The sequence below is a fragment of the Patagioenas fasciata genome, chromosome 1 (assembly GCF_037038585.1).
Source record: "Patagioenas fasciata isolate bPatFas1 chromosome 1, bPatFas1.hap1, whole genome shotgun sequence".
NCBI lineage: Eukaryota > Metazoa > Chordata > Aves > Columbiformes > Columbidae > Patagioenas > Patagioenas fasciata.
Genome location: NC_092520.1, coordinates 72,750,194 through 72,771,992, shown reverse-complemented (window position 1 = coordinate 72,771,992; position 21,799 = coordinate 72,750,194). Strand labels below are relative to the sequence as shown.

Here is a 21,799-nt window from a genome sequence, read left to right as displayed (position 1 = left end):
CCAAAGGGGACGCTGCTGAGGCGGCCTGTTAAATGCCCAGAAATACATGCCTCCAGTCAGCCAACAGGTAATAAAGAGCTGTGCAAAGGAGGCCGTTATCTAAGCTCTTCCTGAACTGAAAGGATGGCTGACACAGGAACTTGCCAGTGGGAAGCTGTGAAGACTCACCACTTGGACAAGGGCATCACAATAGTGACCAGAGACCAATGTGGAACAGGAATCTTACATCTCAGCAGCAATTTGTAGTCATAGCCGTATTTCAGAGGGGGAAAAAAACCTAAAAAATAGTAAGGGGCCTCAGCTAATGAGTGCTGAGTAAGTCATTTTGTGCAAGTACAGTCATTTCCCTTGCATAATCTGCACAACTGGGATACATACAATACATATGAACAATGGTGAAACATACAAATTCTAATAATTTATTACTTCAATCTAGGCTTTTCAGACTTTTCTTTAATACCAGAATATAGTTACAGGTTGGCTGCATGAAAAATCTAATTGAAAGGAAGCAAATATGCCGGCCAAACCTGATCATACCTCAGAACAACTCCACAAATATCTCCCTGACAAAGAAAAGTCTACAAAAGAACCTAATCATTCGATGTGTTTTGAGGTTTCTTAGGATCTCACATAAACAAGTGCAAATCTTATCTCAAGTCATTAACAAATGAAGTATGTTTCACCTCAGTAAAGACTGAGAACTAATATAAACTTGGAAAACTAATTTTGGAAAACCGTTATGAAAACGTTCAAGAAGTACGTAAAAGCAGGGTTGCACTTAGGTGTATCTGCAAGTTTGGGATATAAGACCAAATCCAAGCCTAACAGACATCAAGGTGTTCAGGCTTTCTTAAATTCAAAAGGCACCTGTTTATCTGCTGACTTGCATTTTTTTTGTCTGATACAAGGTGACAAGGCCTGCATTTTCACTGATAACTGACTTACCTTCAATGTTTAGTTTTGCTCTGATGTGCTGCTTAGAAATGGACGTTAGGCAGTCTGACTAACTGCCCAACGTGGCTATATTTCCTTTACATACTTCAACATCCATAAGGTTTAATCATAAAACATCGTAAAACAGCAGGATGGTTTAGAAGTAACTTGAGGGTATTAGGAGGTTTATGATGCTGTAAATTATACCTGTCCTTGAGGGCTGCACTGATTTAATTTCTCAATCACTATGATAATCTCATTTCTTAAAAGAGTCTGCTCGCACACAGCCACCCTCAGCAAACAGCCAAAATCAGTGTTGTTCCAGTGCAGAAGAGCAAAAAGCCGTGTTGCAGCAATACCAGTCAAAAGCTGAAAACGTAATCAAAGATGCATAATCACTGAAATTGCTAAGTCTAAATGATCATATTGAAGTGTCCATTGCAAAAGAACCTCTGAGTAGAAAATAAGGCCTCATGACACTGAAAAAGAAAGGTCTGCTTATAGTTACGAGTGGATGTTCATTCACGTCTGGCAGAGACACCATAATGTTTCAGGTGTGTTTTTATATGTCCATAAAAATGACTACAAAGTAGAATATTATTTCTTCCCACAGACTGAAAAAGCTTCTTGAACAAGAAACAGCATATCAGGCAAAAAAAGAACAGGAAAGCAACAAGAAAATCGCTAAACTGAAAGAGGAATTGACTAAACTGAAATCCTTTGCTTTAATGGTGGTGGATGAACAGCAAAGACTCACTGAGCAGTTGAATCAACAAAGTAAAAAAATTCAAGAATTAACAACTTCTGCTGAACAAGCACACGAGAAGCTGGCTTTTGCTGAAGCAAAAGTTCAAGAAGAGGAGCAGAGAGCCAGCAGGCTGGAAGCTGAACTGCAAGCCCAAAGCAGTAAGATTTCCCAAGACCAAGAAGCAATGATGGCCAAGCTAACCAACGAAGACAGTCAGAACCGTCAGCTCCGCTTAAAATTAACCGCTCTCAGCCGACAAATTGATGAGCTAGAAGAGACCAACAAATCTTTAAGAAAAGCAGAAGAAGAACTGCAAGACCTAAGAGATAAGATAAATAAGGGAGACTGTGGGAACTCCACGCTTATGACCGAAGTAGAAGAATTACGGAAACGACTGCTGGAGATGGAAGGAAAAGATGAAGAGCTCATAAAAATGGAAGATCAGTGCAGAGAACTTAATAGAAAGTTAGAAAAAGAAGCATCGCAGAGCAAGAACCTTAAAGGGGAAGTTGACAAACTCAACAAAAGAATCATGGAGCTGGAGAAATTAGAAGATGCATTCAACAAGAGCAAACAGGAATGCTACTCCCTGAAATGCAACCTAGAAAGAGAAAAAATGTTAACAAACCAGTTGACCCATGAGCTGGATGGCTTAAAAGCTAGAATTGGCGAGCTTGAAGCAATTGAAAGTAAGTTAGAAAAAACTGAGTTTACGCTTAAAGAAGATTTAACAAAACTGAAAAGTCTAACAGTGATGCTTGTGGATGAAAGAAAAACTATGAGTGAAAAAATAAAGCAAACAGAAGAAAAGCTGCAAGCTGCAACTTCACAGCTTCAGGTGGAACAAAATAAAGTGATGTCCGTTACAGAAAAACTAATCGAGGAAAGTAAAAAGGCACTGAAGTCAAAATCTGATGCAGAGGAAAAAGTGTCCAGTGTTATAAAAGAAAGAGATGAACTGAAAAACAAACTCAAGGCAGAAGAGGAGAAAGGAAGTGATCTTGTTTCCAAAGTGAATATTCTAAGAAAAAGACTTCAGTCACTGGAAGCTGTTGAAAAAGAGTTTCTTAAAAATAAACTTAAGGAGAGTACTAAATCCAGCACCTCCTTGCAGCAGGAGAACAACAAAATCAAGGAGCTTTCTCAAGAAGTTGAGAGACTTAAGCAGAAGCTGAAAGAAATGAAGGCTATAGAAGACGATCTCATGAAAACTGAAGATGAATTTGAGTCTCTCGAACGAAGATACATCAATGAACGAGACAGAGCCAAGCTCCTATCAGAGGAGCTGGAGGCTGTGAAAATGGAAGTAGCAAGGTATAAATTAACAGAAAAGGCAGAGTCCAATCAAGAGCAGCGTCTTTTTAAGAAGCTCAAAGAGGAGGAAGCTAAATCAAGTCATCTTTCCAGAGAAGTAGATGCACTGAAAGAGAAAATTCATGAATACATGGCAACGGAAGACCTAATCTGCCATCTCCGAGGTGACCATACAGTCTTACAGAAGAAACTCATCCAGCAAGAAAACAAGAATAGGGAGTTAGCAAGAGAAATGGAAAGCCTCACAAAAGAACTGGAGAGGTACAAGCGCTTCAGTAAGAACTGCAGGCCCGGTCTCAATGGGAGGAGAATTTCTGATTTAGAAGTTTTTTCTAAAGAAGTCCAGACAGATCCAGCAGACAATGAACCACCCGATTACAAAACCCTCATGCCTTTAGAGCGAACACTCATAAATGGGCAGCTGTATGAAGACAGCGATAACGAGGACAAAGACAACAATGAGGAGGAACCAGCAGTGCCTTTCAAAAGCAACTCGGGCATTGCAAATGCCGTGAACAAAAAATTATGGATCCCTTGGATGAAGTCCAAAGAGAGCCATCCTCAGAACGGAAAGATTCATACAAAGCAAAATGGAAACTGTGCACAGACTGGTGACCTAGTGCTAAGCCATACACCTGGCCAACCCCTTCACATAAAAGTAACTCCAGATCACGGGCAGAACACGGCAACACTTGAAATAACTAGTCCTACCACTGAAAGTCCTCACTCCTACACAAGCACAGCAGTTATACCCAACTGTGGCACCCCAAAGCAAAGAATAACCATTATTCAAAACGCCTCCTTAACACCTGTAAAATCAAAAGCAGCAGAAGGTTACACAAGCCCAGAGCAAGTTATTTCTCCTATTACTATGGCTACTTTTACAAGATCTCAAACTCCTGAATCATGTGGTTCTTTAACTCCCGAAAGAACAATGTCCCCTTTGGCTTTATCAGGCTCAAGCTCTCAGGAACAAATACTCTCCTCAGAACCTTTGGAAATGGGAGCCAAGCACGCCGTTTTTAGAGTATCCCCAGACAGGCAGTCGTCGTGGCAGTTCCAGAGATCTAACAGTACGGGATCAAGTGTAATAACTACTGAGGATAACAAAATCCACATCCATTTAGGAAGTCCTTACGTCCAAGCTCTCACCAATTCCAAGCCCATCAGCCCTTGTCATCCAGTGCAAGACAACAGAACTCCAGCACTAGCTAATGGCCTACCCAGTAAGCCCACCAACAAAATCACCAGCAGTATTACTATCACACCAACAGCCACTCCTCTCCCCCGACAATCACAAATTACAGTAAGTAATGTCTATAACTGACCCCCATCCATGCTGACACCCTTACCAGCAACCCATCCTGTTTTTCATCCCAGCAAGAATTATTTGGAACAGCCCCTTTACTTTGGGAGAGATCTGTGCATGAACTATACAACAGTATATGAAACTAACGTTAAGTTTTGCCTGCTTAGTGTTATCAAGTGTGCACTTACTGTATATCTCCTCATTGAAATACAGTTATGTAAAATATTTAGTCTTGCACTTGTATAAATGCATCTTGATGTATTTCCATTTTCAAAATAACTCACATTACTTTTGACTGCAACTTGCCTTGGTAAAATATTTTAACATTACAAAAACAGTAAATAATTGATTATTTTTATCATTGCTTGCAGAATATTTTTGTTCGTTATGTGTGGTTTGTATTTTTTTTGCATGTACAGTAGAATTTGAATTACGCCATAATATTGCTTGCTAACTTGAGATAAGACTTGATTCATTATCTTCCCTGCTATTTCCCAATTCCTCCTAGCCCTCTCATTTCAGATAATTACCCGTACATCACACACAAACACTCAAAATATTATGTATTGTATCTCATTACAAATTTATGATACATACATGATATGTTCCAGAGCACAACCACCACTTTCTTGTCCATTTTATTTTAAACACTATTTAGTTAAAACTCTTTTTAAATCTTCCTATAAATCTTTCTTGTAAGTGAAGCTTATATCACAAAACTATTCTGCTCAAGTAAGGCAAGTGGGTTTTTTCCATCACAACAGATAAACTGCTATAATTATTCTGCACAGCAGAATAAGAAACAGTAACACATTCCTAAAGGATAGATTCACACATAATATTTCAATTTCATCTAAGCTCCCAGCCATCAGTTCAATGAACAAAATATATCACACAGGTACAATGAAGAAGAAACAAGGTTAGCAAACTATGGCACACTTTCATGTTTTTCCTGTAATGGGCAGAGAAAGCTTGACAGAAGCGTTAAGAAGTAGTATTAGATCAACACTCCAAACATGCACACATGTAGAACTATGGCAAATAGGAGTACCGTACAGAATGGACAAAACAGGTTAAGGTATTTCTGTGATGGATACAGTATTACTGCCTAAGAAAAGAACAGAAACAGAGCAATTCTGCCTGTTACACATGTGCCAAACAGGCAATTCTAACCTCTCAGAAAATATTGCTAGTAGCGGACCAACTTCACACAGAATGTAAACCAGCTTAAAAGACCTGAAATGCACTTTCAAATGTCTCTTTTTCAAAAGCTGTAAAATGTAAAAGTGAACTGAAACAGCTGCTCCTTGTTCAAATAAGTGAAATGCCTACATACCTTATGCTCTTGTGGGGAAGATGGGGGTGGAATAATTGAAAAAAAAAAAAAATCAACCTCTGTATCAACAAGGAAGTTTGCAAGTAAGAGAAAGTTCCTATTCACTGAACTCATATCTTTATTCTGTTTACATTATCTAGAGAAAAAAAGAATCATTTCTGCAGTGTAACTTACCAAATGATTCAGCAAAGGACTTTGCCGCATGCTTTCACGTAACAGGGAGACTGTTATAACTTTAAGTCCTTTCGATGGACAGGAATCTAAATTATTACAACTGTAGGCAATAATTGATTATAGAAAGAATATTTTCCATTGAAAAGCAAAGCCCACCATCCATACACACTTTTCTCAGTAAAATTAATAATGGGAAGAAAAAATATTAACTTATAAGATGTGATAGAAATAGATGTAACAAATCTATTACAGTTGAAGAGTGGCAATTTAAAAACAAAAAAACGAAATACAGACTTGCACAAGTCTAGCTTAATGTCATGCTGGTACAAGATCTGAAGTTCCTGGGCTTCATAAGAGGTCCTTCCCACTGGTTTTGTCTCAGTTTATCTCCACTGACTACAGAAGTCAGACCTGACTGAGGTCTGGGTCAGAACAAGTACACAGTCTTATCCTGCAAAGCAAACTTTGGCTCCTACCAGTTTCGGCAAAAGTTACTGATCAAGACAGCGGCCAGCACTCAGGCAATTCAAGATTATAATAATTTTAGAGTGTGCTAATTATGTGAACAAATTATTTAACTACATTCAGGTTACGCATTCCTAACCGCACGATCTATTCAAAACTAAAAAGCAGTCAACTCAAAACACATTCTCTGCACTTCTGCTGCTTATCCTGCTGATCCACAGTGAGGATCTCTGCAGGGACACATCACAAACACAGTACTGAATAACTGAGTGTGAAATACACACTTGCCAGCGTACTAACAGACACCAGTCTCCAAAAATTGAAGGATTAAGAGTTGTCCTCAGAAGCACTAATATTTTCTTCAGCTGGACTTAAAACCTTGTAGAAAAAAAAAAAAAGTTATTTCATACCAGTGTTACCAAATACACAGAAATTTGTTGATCATTAACCACCTGGTCGTCTGTCACAACATCTTGTTAAAGAAAAGCACAAATCAGGCCATAGCAATAAGCACACTTAGTCCTTTGGACAACTCCCAAGCTGTTATGAATACAAAACCTAGGTTAGACTTCACATCACTTTGAAGTTTAATTATCAAAAAGGACAATATTTCTGTTCCTGTCTTAATCCTTACACTAGTGATGGTTTACCAGTAACTGTCCAATTAGCAAAAGACAAAGAAAGCAGCCATTCATGACCATTAACTCCTAAATAAACTCCTACGTAACTTTTTACTAAAAATAAAGTTTGCAGAATAAAACCTGTTCATCCTGTTCAAATTCCCAAGATCTATTTCAAAGTGCACAGCAGAGAAGAACACCCAGATACATTTGTTGAGAGCTGAAACTTACTTAATTGTTAGAACAGAAATGTTAGCTGTAATTTTACCATAAAATAACAAATGGAAAGCATAACTCAATAATAAGCAAATTACCTATTTACAAATTAATCGCAATTCGTTCAGACCACCACTCTATATTTCAGATTATTTCCATTTTGCTGAGTGGGAATATTCACCTACTTCCCTGACAGACAAAAAGAAAGCAGCAGAGTGAGGAGAAAATTAAATGAGTTGTCTGCAAATTGATTTAAACACTCCAAACAAAAACATCAAGCATAATTATATTAAAATTCAAGCAAGTAAGGCAGCTTTTCTGGGAATTTCAAGCATTCCATAAATGGTAAGTATTGCTGTTAATTTGGATGCTGAGATATTTCTGTTTTCAGCATTTACCCCAAATCCTAAAATCTGACAAGCATGTAATGATTAATTAAATATTAAAGGAAAACATGGTCGCAAAGTAAGCTGCACGTATCAGAAGGACTTGACTATGAAAGAGAATGTAAAAGCAGGTTTTAGCAGATCATAATATCAATGCTTAGCAAGCATCTCATCTGAAGTCTAAAAATCTACCCTTTCCCCTGGATGTTGAGGTAAGTTCCCAGGAAAATAAAGAGAGAATTAACTGATAAAAAAAATGGCAGAAGTTATCAGCCCACTTTCCTTCATCTTTTCGGTTTTATTTCAGTGAGTGAGCACAGGAACATAAGCAAGGACAGCAAAAGCAGTTTGGCGCTCAGCGTTCTTAAGCCATACCTTTTATGCTATTAAACATTTCAAAATAAATATTTGTAATTTTTGTCCTTATAGGGAGGATGGATGAGGGGAGGGAAGGGAAAAAAGAGGAAAAGAAAAGAAAAAAAAAAAAAGACTATAAGAAGCAATAATGGTATTGTGAGAGTAAAGTGCCCATCCATCAACTGAGAGGTAGTATTTCAAGTTATTTAAAAACCTCCCTTAAGTAGCTAATTAAGAAATAGAATTGTCAAAAAATACAGGAGCAGCCAGCTAATCTTCCAGATCCAAAGCACAGTAGATAATATGGTGTCTTGGGACAGAATTAAAGGCTCTAATAAGAAAAAAGATCTGTATGTAAACATCTCATGCAAGGCTTAAGAAGGCATTCTCCCCACATTGGGGAAAAAATAATCAGAAACAGAGTTGTACAGCGCCACTTTCTGATTCAGATTGAATGGATGCTGCAAGGTTAGGTGATGGAAATGGAGTCACCATCTGCAGGATGACTTTGTCCCCATGAAACAGATCTTGAGACAGGCAAAACAAAAACTGACAACTGCCTAATCTCCGGGCTTAAGCAAAGACTAGCAAAACATTATGTTACCAAGAAACAGAAGAGGAAAAGATCTTATGGTTCAAGTACAGCACAAGTGGGTGTATAGAGACATTTTAAAATTAACACCAAGGACCATAAGCAGGAAGTTGCTCTAAAAAAAATGTCAAACCTTAAAAATTTAAGAAGCATTAAGTGCTTTCACAAACCTGTAGTCAGCGGCCCCAAGATGTAGCTGAATTTTCCCTGCTAGCGCATCACCCAACAACCCACCATGCTCTGGGCAACCAGAAAGCCTCAAATATCAGAGCTGCCAACTGAACATGATTCTCTTCTGAGCACCAAGGAAAGTACTCTTGGGAAACAGATTTTGAGTACAAGAAGAAACACCTGTTTTAATCAATGAGTCTCCACTTGCCAAGCAGTAGCCTGACATCACAGGGTCTTCATACAGGGATGGGCAAATGCAGCTCCCGCCTGCTTACCCCCACCACATCCCATATCCCAAAATACTGCCCTTTCAGTTATGCTGTCATCAGTATTCAGGGAGGCAGCACTGAAATCAGGTCAAGAAACTGGATTAAAAACAAACAAACAAACACACACACACACACTCCACTAATCTTTATTTAAAAAAAACAACAACAAACAAGCAACAGGATCCATCTCACAGCACAGCTCTACAAAGAAGCTATATCGGCATAACTGAAGGAGCAAGCAAAAAGGATGAGCATTTTGTACTGGAATCACTGCCAAAGCCCTGGTGTCACCAGCTTAGATGCTACTGCTATTGTCTGAAAAGACACAATCTAGCATGCAAACAACACAAAGCACTCCAAATATATAACAAACACTCATCAGTCCCATTAACATCCTTCTGGGGTAGAAGGAAGAAACTACTCGACTTTTAGGAGAGAAGTTAATTGACATGTGCAAAATCACAGCAAGGCAGCTTCAATTGTGCTTAGAATTCTAGAATTTCTTATCCTTGATTTTCTTATACTCAAGCCACTACAGGTCATTTTTATCCTGTACAAACATAATCTTGGCTGGACAAAAGGTACAGGGTTTTTATAAAACCAAATTTATATATATAGAAAACACATTTCATATATATATATATATAATTTATATAAGATTTTGAAATATGACTCTGATTAACACACTTTTAAAGGTGGCTGTCACACAGAGGAAAACAGCCTGCTCCCAGACAGAAAAAAAAAGCCACAATGGTGAAAGCAGAGGGTTCTTTCTCCATGCAGAACATATTTTGGCATAACTTGGTTAGCCCTGTATGCTTCTTCAACATATATATTAACTAATATGGGAAAAGATATTCAAACCTTTCAAACAATGTTGATATTGAAGACATTTTCATGTTAAAAGGTGTGTGTAGGTCTGAGCACAGCTCCATACATCTTTAAAAGCTACACACCTAGAAATACCCAAACACATAGAATCCGTGCCTGCTCACAACCTGTACAGAATAAGACCCACTGCCAAGAATCTTATTCAACAAATGGCAGCAAAGCTTTAAACCAAGTGAATCGACGATATTACACAGATTTGTAAAATAATGTATTATACAAAAACACTTCACAGTTAAGCACCAGTAGCCACATTTAAGTGCCAGGACTACCCTCTCCTGGACGTAATTAATATTGCGGTGTGTTCAAGTATTCTTTAAAAAGGCCACAGTACTACTCTTAGGGACTCCCGATGCTCTAACAACGTGCCAGAGATCCCTCCTTGTTTGAAGGGGCAAAAGGAGGAGAGCTAACAACAACTAACTCTTCGCTTCAGAGAACAGCCATCTGCATGGCAATGTTGATCAATCAGTCCCACATAAACCCTTGTCCTAGAGGAGATGACCCACAACATAACCTTATCTTTCCCTGAATCTTGCCAATTATCTATTAAAAATGAGTCTTTAAACTATCTTCTGCGTAAAAAATTATACCATTTCTCAATGAGGACACATCTCAAGAAAAGCAAGGCATACAAAAGAATTTTAGTAATCAGGAATACAACTTCTGCCTCCATCTAACCCTGCTTCTTTTCCCTGCCAACAGAAAGTAGATTTAAACTTGGTGTTCAGTAAGACAGACCATGGTGGCACATTTGGGTACATGAGTGCAAATCGTGTCAGATATATGGAAATTATTTGTAATATTAATATAGATTTTTCTGTCAGTTAGGTCATATCATTGAAATCAAGAGTGCTGTAAGAGGCCAAATACCAGCAGAAAGCTAGAAATTGCAGAAAATAGAGCTTAGAAGAGATCTCTGGACATTTTCCAGCCTATTCCCTTGCTACAATTTGACGTAAATCATCCCAAACAAATGCCTGGTTCACCCTGTTCTAAAAAACTTCTGCAATGACAATTTCACAGTTACCTCAGGAGCATGTAATAGGGCTGAAATATCCTTGCCATCAAAAGTCTTGCCAATTTCTAAACTAGATGTCGTTTGCAGAAATTGTAATCCAGTATTCGCTTTCCTATCGCTCCTCAAAAACTGTTTTCTCTGCAACAGACTTTGACATATTAGAAGACAACTACCATGCCTTTCCAGTTTTGTTTTCTCCAGATTAAACATGTCCAATTGCTCTCCCACTTAATAGCTCAAGTACTACAAAGGTATGAACTACTAATAATTTTCCCTCTGCAGAGCTGTTTATAATGGTGTGAGAGCACAGTGCAGTGCCCTAAACCAGATAATACTCTTGCTAAAGTCCTACCAATGTTAGTAAGTATAAGAATTATTTATACTGCTCCTGCTTACACATCTCAATATAGTCAGGCACACAAGTGGGTCACATAAAAAGAAATGCAAAGCAACTGAGAATTATCCCTCTGGATTCCTGAAAGACAGATGCCAGGATCTAGCAAAAAAAAAAGGAAATATTCAAGTGCCCTGTGCCTTTGGGGAGGCCTAACCAGAAATTTCAGCCAAAGCTGTCTTGCTTGGAGACCAAAGGTAATATTGAGGTTTATCACTTAAGATTAACTCATTCTCACTTGCAGACCTGGCTTATGTTCTGACTGCATTCAACCATCCAGGAACAAATTTAAGCCTGACATCTTTGTGCGCATGGAGATATGTGGACTTTTGTGTAAAGGTTCTTCAGCACCACCCCCTGGCCACCTTCACTAAAGCTGAAAATGATGCGCTTCTTTGCTCAAATTTTTTAAACTAAAAACTTATGCAGTGAAAAGGAACTTTATCTAAAGTGACTATATACCCTGATATTTCAGACCATGCTTTAATAGTCGATTTCCTGAAAATAAGAAGAGTCATTGCCACATCATGTGTGAAAATTCCACAGTTGCCACCTATGGAGTGTTTGTCCCCATCCCTGAAGTAGCTACCGTCACTCACTATGAAATAACAAACACAGTCGCTGCATACAGGTTCTCGCTCTAACAGCCTTTCTCCTGCCAATTCCTATTACAGGTGATTGACATCTACTTCAGAAGCTAAATTAAAACTGAGGAAGTCAAAATATCCTTATGAAACTGCAGCTTTCCTGATTCTTAGATCATTACTCCCCTGAAAATGAGCTGTAACTGCTTATTTCTATAACCATAAGCACTACTGAAAAAAAATTTGGTATTTTCTGAGTCCTACACCTTAAATTAATATGAGGTTGTTATGTATGGACAGACATACCACATATCTTCTCATGTCAAAAATATGGCTAGTTTAATGTCTTTGGGGTTGGTTGTCTTTGTTGTGGCAGTAATTATTTGCTGATATTTCTTAACTGTGTTTAGACACATAAAGGAAAACCACACAGCTACTCAGGTAGCTCCGGGGTAACATTTCATTTCTAGGGCTGTTTTGAGAGCATTGATAGAAACTCACAAGGGCTCCCCAGAAAATGAAAGGCACCTCAGCTTGGTTTTTAAAGGATAAACATTATTTCTGATTCTATCACTTAGAAAGATTGCAAATATAAAAAGTGGCCTACAGATGGGAACTCTAAGAGTCATAACTAAGTAACGATGAACGCAGAGCTAGAAAATTCACAAGTCTCAAAAAAAGAACGGGGCGGGGGGACTGAAAACCATCCATACTGAAAGAGAAAATGAACTGGTAGAACAGGTACATCCATCTGAAGAGATTCTTGGTATGCACACAGACTTCCCAGACACAGATAAGAGCTAAAAATCTAATTGAAAAAGCCCACCAGAAAATATATATAGGTGGGTTTTTTAGTCATTCAGGTCTGCCCAAAACCCAAAAGGGACATCTCAACACACAAGCACGCCATAGACAATCTATCTGCTCACATGTCTTGACATTAAGTAGCAGGGAAGGAACTAAGAGAATTACACAAGAATTTTCAGTATGCATACAATTAAACCAAAGCAGAACTTCACTACAGTTACTTCCAAGTGCTTTCCCAGCAATTCCCACATAATGCCATTCCCTCTTTACAGGTACATCTTACAGCAGCATTGATATAGTCAACTGACCCAAAATGTTCTTGTACAATTAATATCCAAAATGCATATTTTGCCTAGTACCAAGTTTTAAAAAATCAACAAATTTTAGTCCTTAATCTAGCTACACATGTAATTAAACTAAAAAAGCGTCAACAAGTGTTTTCCTTAACTTTAAGTTATTCAGTCTTTCCTCTCTAGAATTTATGCCAGGAATGATGAAAAAGAAACCAATTTTTAAATGCTGAATGAGAAGGAAGAGAACTAGATGGACAGTTTGTTAAATCCCTACCTACAACAAAAGTTAACAGCTATACAGTTAGATTGGCACAATCACTGAAATGCAAGTTTAGTTGTCCTGGCACAGAAATTTAAAACTGATATAGTTTATTTGCATAGGAAAAAAAAGCCCTGTAATACAGCTGTTATCCTCAAGTTTGAGTCTATGCTAATAGCTCCATCAATTCAGCTACTGTGGCTATAAACAAACATAACACACACAAAAGTGAGAAATACAAACACTGTAAGCACACAAAACTTTAGCAATCCATCAGTTATAATGCAATATTCAACGCTACATGATAATAATTTAGATACATTCAATATTGTCATTCAGAACTGCAAAACAGAACATAAATTTGAATCACCAAAAAACTTTTGCCTGAAATTAAACCTGACAGCTGAGAAGGCCATATTGTAAATGGTGGTTTTAATGATCTGGAAGCTGGCGCAAACTACAGGCCAGAAGACAAGGGTATTCCTGTGCGACCTCTCCTAGGCGTTCCTGCTCCAGCAGGGGGATTGGACTAGATGATCTTTTGAGGTCCCTTCCAATCCCTAACATACTGTGATACTGTGGTATTTACAGAGCTAACCCCTCCCACTGACTTAATAAGGCCTTAAGAGCCTGAACACCAGTCAGATAGACAAAACCTGCAAAAACCTAGGCCTACAAATACCTTCTTGAAGTACTAACACTGCTGTTCAATCACCTACAGACAGAATCCTCCAACCACTCTGTATCCTACGGAATCTCTGTACTGAAACACTTCAATATCATCTTTAAATTCACGTCAGACAGTAGCACTACTAGGAATAGCCCACACAAATGTCTTATTCTCAGCACTGTCCCTCCTCTACCAGGCCGTAACACATAGTCAGAAGGCAAACTGTTCCAACTTAGTACACAAGGAAAGCCATAGAGTAGCAACACAACTATCCCCTCCAATATCAACTCCTTCTCTCCTAACACAGTGCCTTCGGTAACTGAAGCAAAATGCTTTTTTGCTTGGTTTTCTGTTTGGTTGGTTTGGTTTTTGTTGTGTTTTGGTACTGTTTTGTGTGTGTATTTTGGGGGTTTGTTTGTTTGTTTGCTTCCCTTGCATACTAACAGTATCAGTACTATAATTCAAGATTACCGTGAAAATGCAAGTTAATTTTTCTATACAGCATTTAACAAGTTTCAGTTCGGTTTTAGGGAAAATACTGGGATGCGGCATCAAAAAAAAAAAAAACAAAAAAAAAAAAAACAAAAAACCAAACTTTGCTGCCACCTAGAGGTAAAAATCGTCAAGGAACACAGCAAAGAAAAACGCCTCTCCTCACCTAGAGGTAAAATGTTCAAAGAACACAGAGCAGAGGAAAACAAAAATGCATCTCCTTCCTCCTGAATTTCAAAGTCAAACTCTTTCCTTTATTAATGTATATTTAAAAACTCTACAAATTGAAACTTTCTGATTTTGAAAATAAAAACAGGAAACGAGTTATACATGTTCAGATCCAGGATCTACAAATCTCATCTTTGGTAGTGACGAGTAGTAAATGCTTATGAGAAATCCTATAAGTACCAGGCAAACAGTAATAAACCCAGACTCCAGCAGTCCACAATTTCTGGCTATCCACAGCTGAAAACTGCATCACATCTTTGTGTTTAGCAGTCCCTGATGGATGTCATGAATCACTCTAAGCTCTCTCCATATCAATTTATACCAGCACCTCAAAAACTGCCAGTCCAAATGAGTTCTGTAGCTCCTTGACAAGGGAAATTACTTTTTACTTTTCTTTAACCCACTTTCAATGGATGTCCCCTCAAGCATGTTATTCAAGAAAATCCCCTATTAACTACAATGCTAGATTTCTTCTGGTGTTTTTGTTTGTTTGTTTGGGTTAGTTTGTTTTTGTATCTCCACAGTCTATTTTCCAAAATTGAAAAGGTTTAGTGGATGTTGTTAATCTTCACACAGAAGTCATTCCATAACTGATCACCTTCGCCACCTTTTTCTGCATTTTGCCATAACCTTTTCTCAGCAGTTTGGACAAAACTCTGCAAAACATTAATAATGTAGGCATGGTTTGGATTTACACACTAAAAAATGATGGGCCTTGTTTTCTCCTATTATTTTCCTAGTAATTCCTAACCTGCCTGTTACCTGTTTGACAAGTGCCAGTTGCTGAGCAACAAGGACTATTACAGTGACTCCAAGATCTGTGTTCTGAGTGACAGTAGATGTCGTATTTACTACTGCATGTGAACTAGTTTCCCCTAGGTATATTATTTTTCATTTATTAACACTGATCTGACACACATTTTTGTCACTTTGTTGCTTAATACCATTTATTTCTGTCAGCTCTTGCTTCTAATACCTTTTAAACTACATGCAAATGTCGCCATTTCAGTATTAACTCTCTCCCCGTTAAGTTTATGAATACGTTGAACAACACAGGTGTCTGTGAGGCTCAGACAGTATCTCCACTATACTACAAAATCTGGCTACATGCTCTGCTTCCTAGCTACTTCCCATTTTTTAACTATGAAAAATTTCTTTCTTTTTCCACAGAAACTTTGCTTTCCCAAGAATCTTTTTTTAGAGACCACCATCACATGTATTTTTTTCCTTGGCTGGTTGTTTTTTTAAATCATAACACAACGTAGTCACAGCTATAATATTAAGTTAAAGGCACCTACATCTGTCCTTCAAACACCAAGACACAAGTCAATTCAAACCACCAGAAACTTCCTGAGCCTCCAAAACAGCCTAGCCACAGGCACTGTGGTCACTTTCAAAGAATGACTGCTCAGAGTAAAGTATAAGCTAAGTACTCCCTGGTACTCAGGACTTGCTTCTCTTGAAGTTCTCAGCATATTCACCCAGAGAAGGCACAAAATTCACAGCCTTTGCCCTGCATCACCCACTCAGCCCTTGGGGCTGCTGCCCTAGACAGAGGGCTAACAGCAAACCCCCCTTATTCATACTTTATATTTCAATCCATTCACATTCTTTGATATTTACCAATCAAGTAGATAAGTGACATATAAAGCTGCACAATCATTGCCAAGGAGAGAAAGGAAATTCAGACAAACAGTTCCAAAAGAAATATGTTTCATTTGACAAAGTGGAAAAGACATTGACAAGCTAAATACACAATCCATCTTCTCCTCCCTAATGCATAACTTATTTTCTCGGTTTATTTCAAGATTACTGACACGTTCCATCGTTCAATTCCAACTCGGATCCCCAAACCAAAGCCTGCAAGCACAACTAAAGTACCTGCCAAAATTCCAGCTGGACATCTCAACAAACCACTCCAAGACAGCGGTCCTGGAAAGTTACGCATTATAAGGACTGTGTCCAAAACCAGCCTTCAAAGTGGAGGGAGAAGGTAAATAATTTTCCATGGTCTATGACATTAAAATGGATTTAAGCAATCTGAACCTCAACAGTAGTTATTTCCATTCAGGAAAAGTCTGAAACCACCCACATGGTCAGCACATCAACGGTCACTAATCACAGAACATCAAGAGATAGCCAAATGTCTGCAGGGGCCAAGCTCTGCTCCCATTTTTGTGGTGTAATTCTAGAATTTGGCCCTCACAGCAGGGAAGTACATGAGGCACAAACACGTTTCTACCGCAAACTCAATTTTAACATGTTCCATAAATAACAATACTAATGTTGTCCCAGTAGATTTATAAAAACACATGGTCAACGAAATGAAGAGAGGTTGAAGGACGTGCAGTTCTGTTTTTAAAGCTGGCCTAGTCAAGAAGTGTTTCTGTATGGATTTCTTATGTTCAGTAGTAAAGACAAAATGAAGAGAGGTATGGAGAAATTTACTTGTTCACGATGCATAGAATTTAAAGAAACGCAGAGATCCTTGTTGTGCCAAGCATTACTTTAAAAGCATGATTTGAAGATGAACAACACTGCTCAATGAGTTAACTAGTGTGATTATCCCCACTCAACTTGGTGCAGATGTTGTCTTAGGAAAAGAGATGCAAGAACTGAGACGGATATTGTTTGTATTACCTGTATAAACTGTCAGCTTTTTATTTGGACTACAGTATTGAGATTTCAGTTCACTTAAACTGTATTTTGGAACTGATCAAAATGTGTCAAGGTTAACAGTAAGTTGTGACTTACAAAGAAGTACAATTTCATTCTTGCGTTACTCCACAATTTTACCCTTCCTTTCAACTGCTCACATTCAAGTAAAATAAGTAATTGCATTCATAACTCTTAGTGAAGCTTTTTTCAACCAAACTCTTTGCACAAGTAGTTCTAGTTCATTCATGAGAAAATTTGCCTTTTCACTTTTCTTAAAGCATAACTTCTTCAAAAGACTTAAACATTAGAAGAGACTCTGGGTTTGTTATTTTCAGTTTTCTAAAAAGTAACAGCTGTTGCTCTGATAAGAAAATTTCTCGCTGTTCCACTTCAGAGAGTTAAAACTAACAAAATACTATTACTGCAAGGAACCACCCCACAGGAATCCTGTAATACCAACTAACATGAGTTACTGGTGTAGAACATAAAAATTAATTTTTATTTCCCTGGTATTAACGTCTCCCTCATTCTTCTTCCCCTAACAGAGTGCATTCCAACAGTCTAAATGGCTCAACTGATAATATGTGGAAAAACTCCTTTCACATAGGTATTTCTTTAAGAACTGCCAAATCGTAATTCCTAAATAAAGCAAAAGCTGGTGATGATCACAGTGCCATAGTCAGAATCGTGATCCTTTTGCTGAAGCAAGGAGCAATTTTGACGCATTCAGTTACCCAATTTTTTCCTTTTATTTCACAGCTAGAAGTTTAACTTAACCACTGAGACAGTCCAACACATTAGCACTGCTGCGTGACTATTTTTGCAAACTCACAACAGAAACCTATGCCTCCCTCAACAGCTCCACAAGAAATTCTCCAAGAGTATCTAAAAAAGAAGTTCAAAAAGATCAGTCTACTGAAAAATTATTTCAGCTTGTGTCCCACAAGACACACTTGTGTCAAATGCAAAAATTAACAAATGTCTCTTCCGTATTAAATAGAAATGGTTTCAAATTTTATTCACTAAATCTGTGGGTACCTATAAAGTTCTGAGGCTATATGTCATGTATGCTCAGATCCAAATAAAGTTCACAGAAGCACAGCATTATATGTTCTGCAACTTGCAGAATGAGTATATGTAAACGTGAAGAAACACAAATTTCAAAAAGCAGCTGTCACCTTGGCATGCTTATCAGAGAGATCTTCAATATAAGCTTCATCGGAAGGGACAGCAACTCATGGATGAGCCAAAAAAAAAAAAGATACAAAGCGCTCCATACACAGGTCTGTCAACAGAGCTCAGCTCCAATCAAGCTACAAAACTCCCACTGAATGTGCTACATTGAACAGCCCACTTCTTGGTAGCTGCAAATCACATATTACAAACTGATGCTATTTGCCACCCTTTATTGCCAGTCTACAGTAAGAAAATAAAATCTGGCAAAATAAATTAATTCCCACAATAGCATCCTTTGCTTTAGAGATCACAAAGGACCCCATGAGTACTGTCAAATCATCCTCTATGGTACCATATTATACTTCTCACCTATTTGTACCACTGACATAAAAGAGTTTCTCTGTCTTCTGCTCCTGTTTTGGGATGACACAATTGATTTCTACCTATGAGTATGAAGACTGAAACAAACTGACACTTAAGGAAGCAAGGGTGACAAAGAAAGTATGGAGAACGAAAGATGAGCGGTCACATAAAAGGAAGAAACTGGGAGGATTTCTAAAAAAAAAGAACTCCAACTCTCTCCTTCAAACTGCTCGGGAGATGTGGCACGCTGGCTACAGGCAAGGTACGGTCAATTCATGGTGCTGTGAGAAGTGCTCCTTCTGTTTATGGAGAGAACATGATAAACCTGGTGTCTTTCATGAGTACTAAGCAAACTCCTTAGTATTCCTTATCTTCTCCCTTACAGTTCAGAACACAATATAAAAGTCATATTCAAGACTGGACACAGTTGTGACATGAACTGGAAAAGGGATGGCGAGGAAGCCCTGCAGTTAATTGACTTGGGACGTGTGTAACACTAAACACCACTGCTAAGCAGACAATAACCCCTGACCACTCTCTCCACAAATCTCGTCTCAAAGGTTTACTGAAGCGGTTCTTGTGCAAGACTTTTTAGACTGTGTCATGTGACAAGACAAATAGATAGCAGATCCCTTCAATCCCTTCAGGACTTTTTTTTGTTGGGTTTTGGTTCAGTTTGGGGTTTTGTACCACCTGCAGCAGGGTAAACATTCATGTCTCAAAGTGAGAGTATCTGCTTTTAATATGGATTCTAAAATAATGATACCTAATGATGTGGCCAAAAGTAAGTTAAGACTTACTTACATATCATTATACTAGGCTATATATTTTGTGTTTTCATACCTTTCCACTCTGAACATCTTCCATATACTTCTTCTTAACAGTAGCCTCTTCTAACTACAAGATGCTAAAATCTAAGACACTTCTGAGGGATGAGTTATGGAGAAGAATATACCATTGGTCAGGACTTATTCTAGTGCTAGTCTTAAAGGACTTGGCAAAAGATCAGTATTTTAAAAGTACATTTCAAATTCTGCTTTGCACCTACAGACGTGGCAGAGATGTTTTGGTTTTTTTTAAACAGGTCAGCAAATGAATTTGGATAGTAAACTTTTTTTAACAAAACTTGATGTTTCACAGAAATAAACTTGATCAAGTTTGTCAAAAGTGCTACCTAATGGCCAATTATTTCCTTGTATTGCTGCTTACATTGTACACTGTAAACCTTGATTTCCTATTTCAGGTCAACTGATTTTAAAGCATTTTATAGTATTCATAAGAAGCAGTATAAATTAAGCTTTGATTTTAATCTGTTGTATGTGAAAAATAACTACACAAAATAAAAGTAGCAGCTGCTCTTCTTACTTTACTGATGGCTTTTGTCAACTTAATGCAATAGGCTCCTCATAAAGAACCCGCCAACAAGTTTCGAAAGGTGAGATATGGACAGTAGAGTACATGATTTGCACAACACTCACCTGTAATCATACTTGTAACACACTCATATAACGTTCTTGGAGTAAAGTGCATACAGTACTTTTAGTATAGGGCTGGATTAGACACCTCCAGAGGTTCCTTCCCACCTGAATTATTTTAGTAGCTCAACAAACCGCAAAAATCCCAACGAGTTTACATAACTGGAAGAGCTGTGCTTCACAATCTCATCTCAAAGTCAGATGGTTTATCCATCATGTCAAATGTTTATCATCCAAGTCCTGCTTTGTGTTCAGTTTCTAAAGGAAAGCTGTTAACAAGACAAAAATCAGCTTACCACCCATCCCAAATGAAATCTCTGCTTGGCAGAATGTGCAGGCAGGCTCCTAAGTTATTTAGGACTCCTGAATGAGAACTTCTCAACAAAGAGCATTAACTATGGGAAGTGGAACTGTTTAAGGAACTTAAATGAAAATAAAAAAAATAAAATTAAATGCTCAGGAGCCTTATTAGGGTTTGTGACTGCTCTTGCACTACATACATACAATTTTTACATTGCTCCCTCTCAAACTATTCTCCAACCCTTTCACAGGAAGGAAGCAACCACTGTAAGACACTGGAAGATTCAGAGTCTTCCCAGAAGTGCAAATAACTCCCAACTCTTACCTATATGCTAAAAATAATTTAAAAAAATAAAAAAATAATAATAAAAAAATCAATATGGCACTATAACCTTTTAAAGTCATTTTAGTTGCCTAGATCTACCTGAACTTTTGCATTACAATCTCAATGCTACAGATGCAATCACAGGCTGTAACATGCTTTAAGATACACTGAAGAAAAAAGTATAGGAGACAGATACTATAATCATTCTGAAAAGAGACAAATAGGCCATAGTACCATACTCTAAGGAGCAATGGCTGTAGAAAACCTGTTTAACTCCTGCCCTTTTATAATAACACATGACAAAGGTGACATGAGACACCCTAGTGAGCACATGGGTGATGCTTTTCAAGTAGCACAGATATTTTTCTCTCCAAAGGCTCTACTGTGGGTTTACTGTTTCCAAGGCCTTTCAGAACTGTAAGTTACTTCAGGTCGGTAACGGCAATCAACACACATTATGCAACATCCTTTCATCCATTAAAGTCGGTTTGGAAGAAAACACAATTTAGAAGCTGAATGAATGCAGGGGGCTGCTGAGCTCAGAACTCAAAGCACGGCGTTTTCTTCCTTTCCCTCCCCTTCGCTTTCTAAAATTCGCTTAAATGCATTTTGTTGACCAGTCACTTAAATACAGACGTCTTCGTTTGTGTCTCCATCCTCTAACTATCCCGAGTACGAAGGGCCAGAGATTAGACCTCACCTGGATGCAGAGATTTTTGTTTACAAGCGAAACCGCCATCGGCAGCAAGCAGGGAAAAGCAGGCACAGGAAGGAAAAAAAAAAAAAAAAAAGAGAGAGAGAGAGGAAAAATGGGAGAAATAAATTAAAAGCGGAAAAAAGAAAGGCGAGGGGCTGAAGGGAGGAGGCAATTAAAAAAAAAAAAAAAATTAAAAAAAAAGAGAAGGAGGACCGGGGAAAAGAGGGCAGGCCCTCAGGAAGACTGTTTAAGCCCAGCGTGAGAAGCGAGCTCCAGGAG

General features: G+C 38.1%; 2 protein-coding genes across 8 annotated transcripts in view; one reads left to right on the top strand and one right to left on the bottom strand.

Annotated features, from left to right (window-relative positions):
• The window catches only part of FILIP1L (filamin A interacting protein 1 like), an 87,624-nt gene extending 67,532 nt beyond the window's left edge, over positions 1–20,092 (top strand). For 2 of the 6 annotated variants that reach the window (XM_065829330.2, XM_065829333.2), the window contains 3 exons: positions 1,547–4,301; positions 16,335–16,519; positions 17,730–20,092. In XM_065829330.2, the coding sequence (XP_065685402.2) occupies positions 1,547–4,301; positions 16,335–16,519; positions 17,730–17,820 (3,031 nt within the window). In that variant the 3' untranslated portion in view covers positions 17,821–20,092. Of the gene's footprint in view, positions 1–1,546; positions 4,302–7,263; positions 7,324–16,334; positions 16,520–17,729 lie in introns of those variants that run through there. The other 4 variants (XR_010650758.2, XM_065829331.2, XM_065829332.2 and 1 more) reach the window with 4 other exon arrangements.
• CMSS1 (cms1 ribosomal small subunit homolog) overlaps positions 1–21,799 on the bottom strand; it is a 246,431-nt gene that overhangs the window by 224,499 nt on the left and 133 nt on the right. The window lies entirely within an intron of this gene.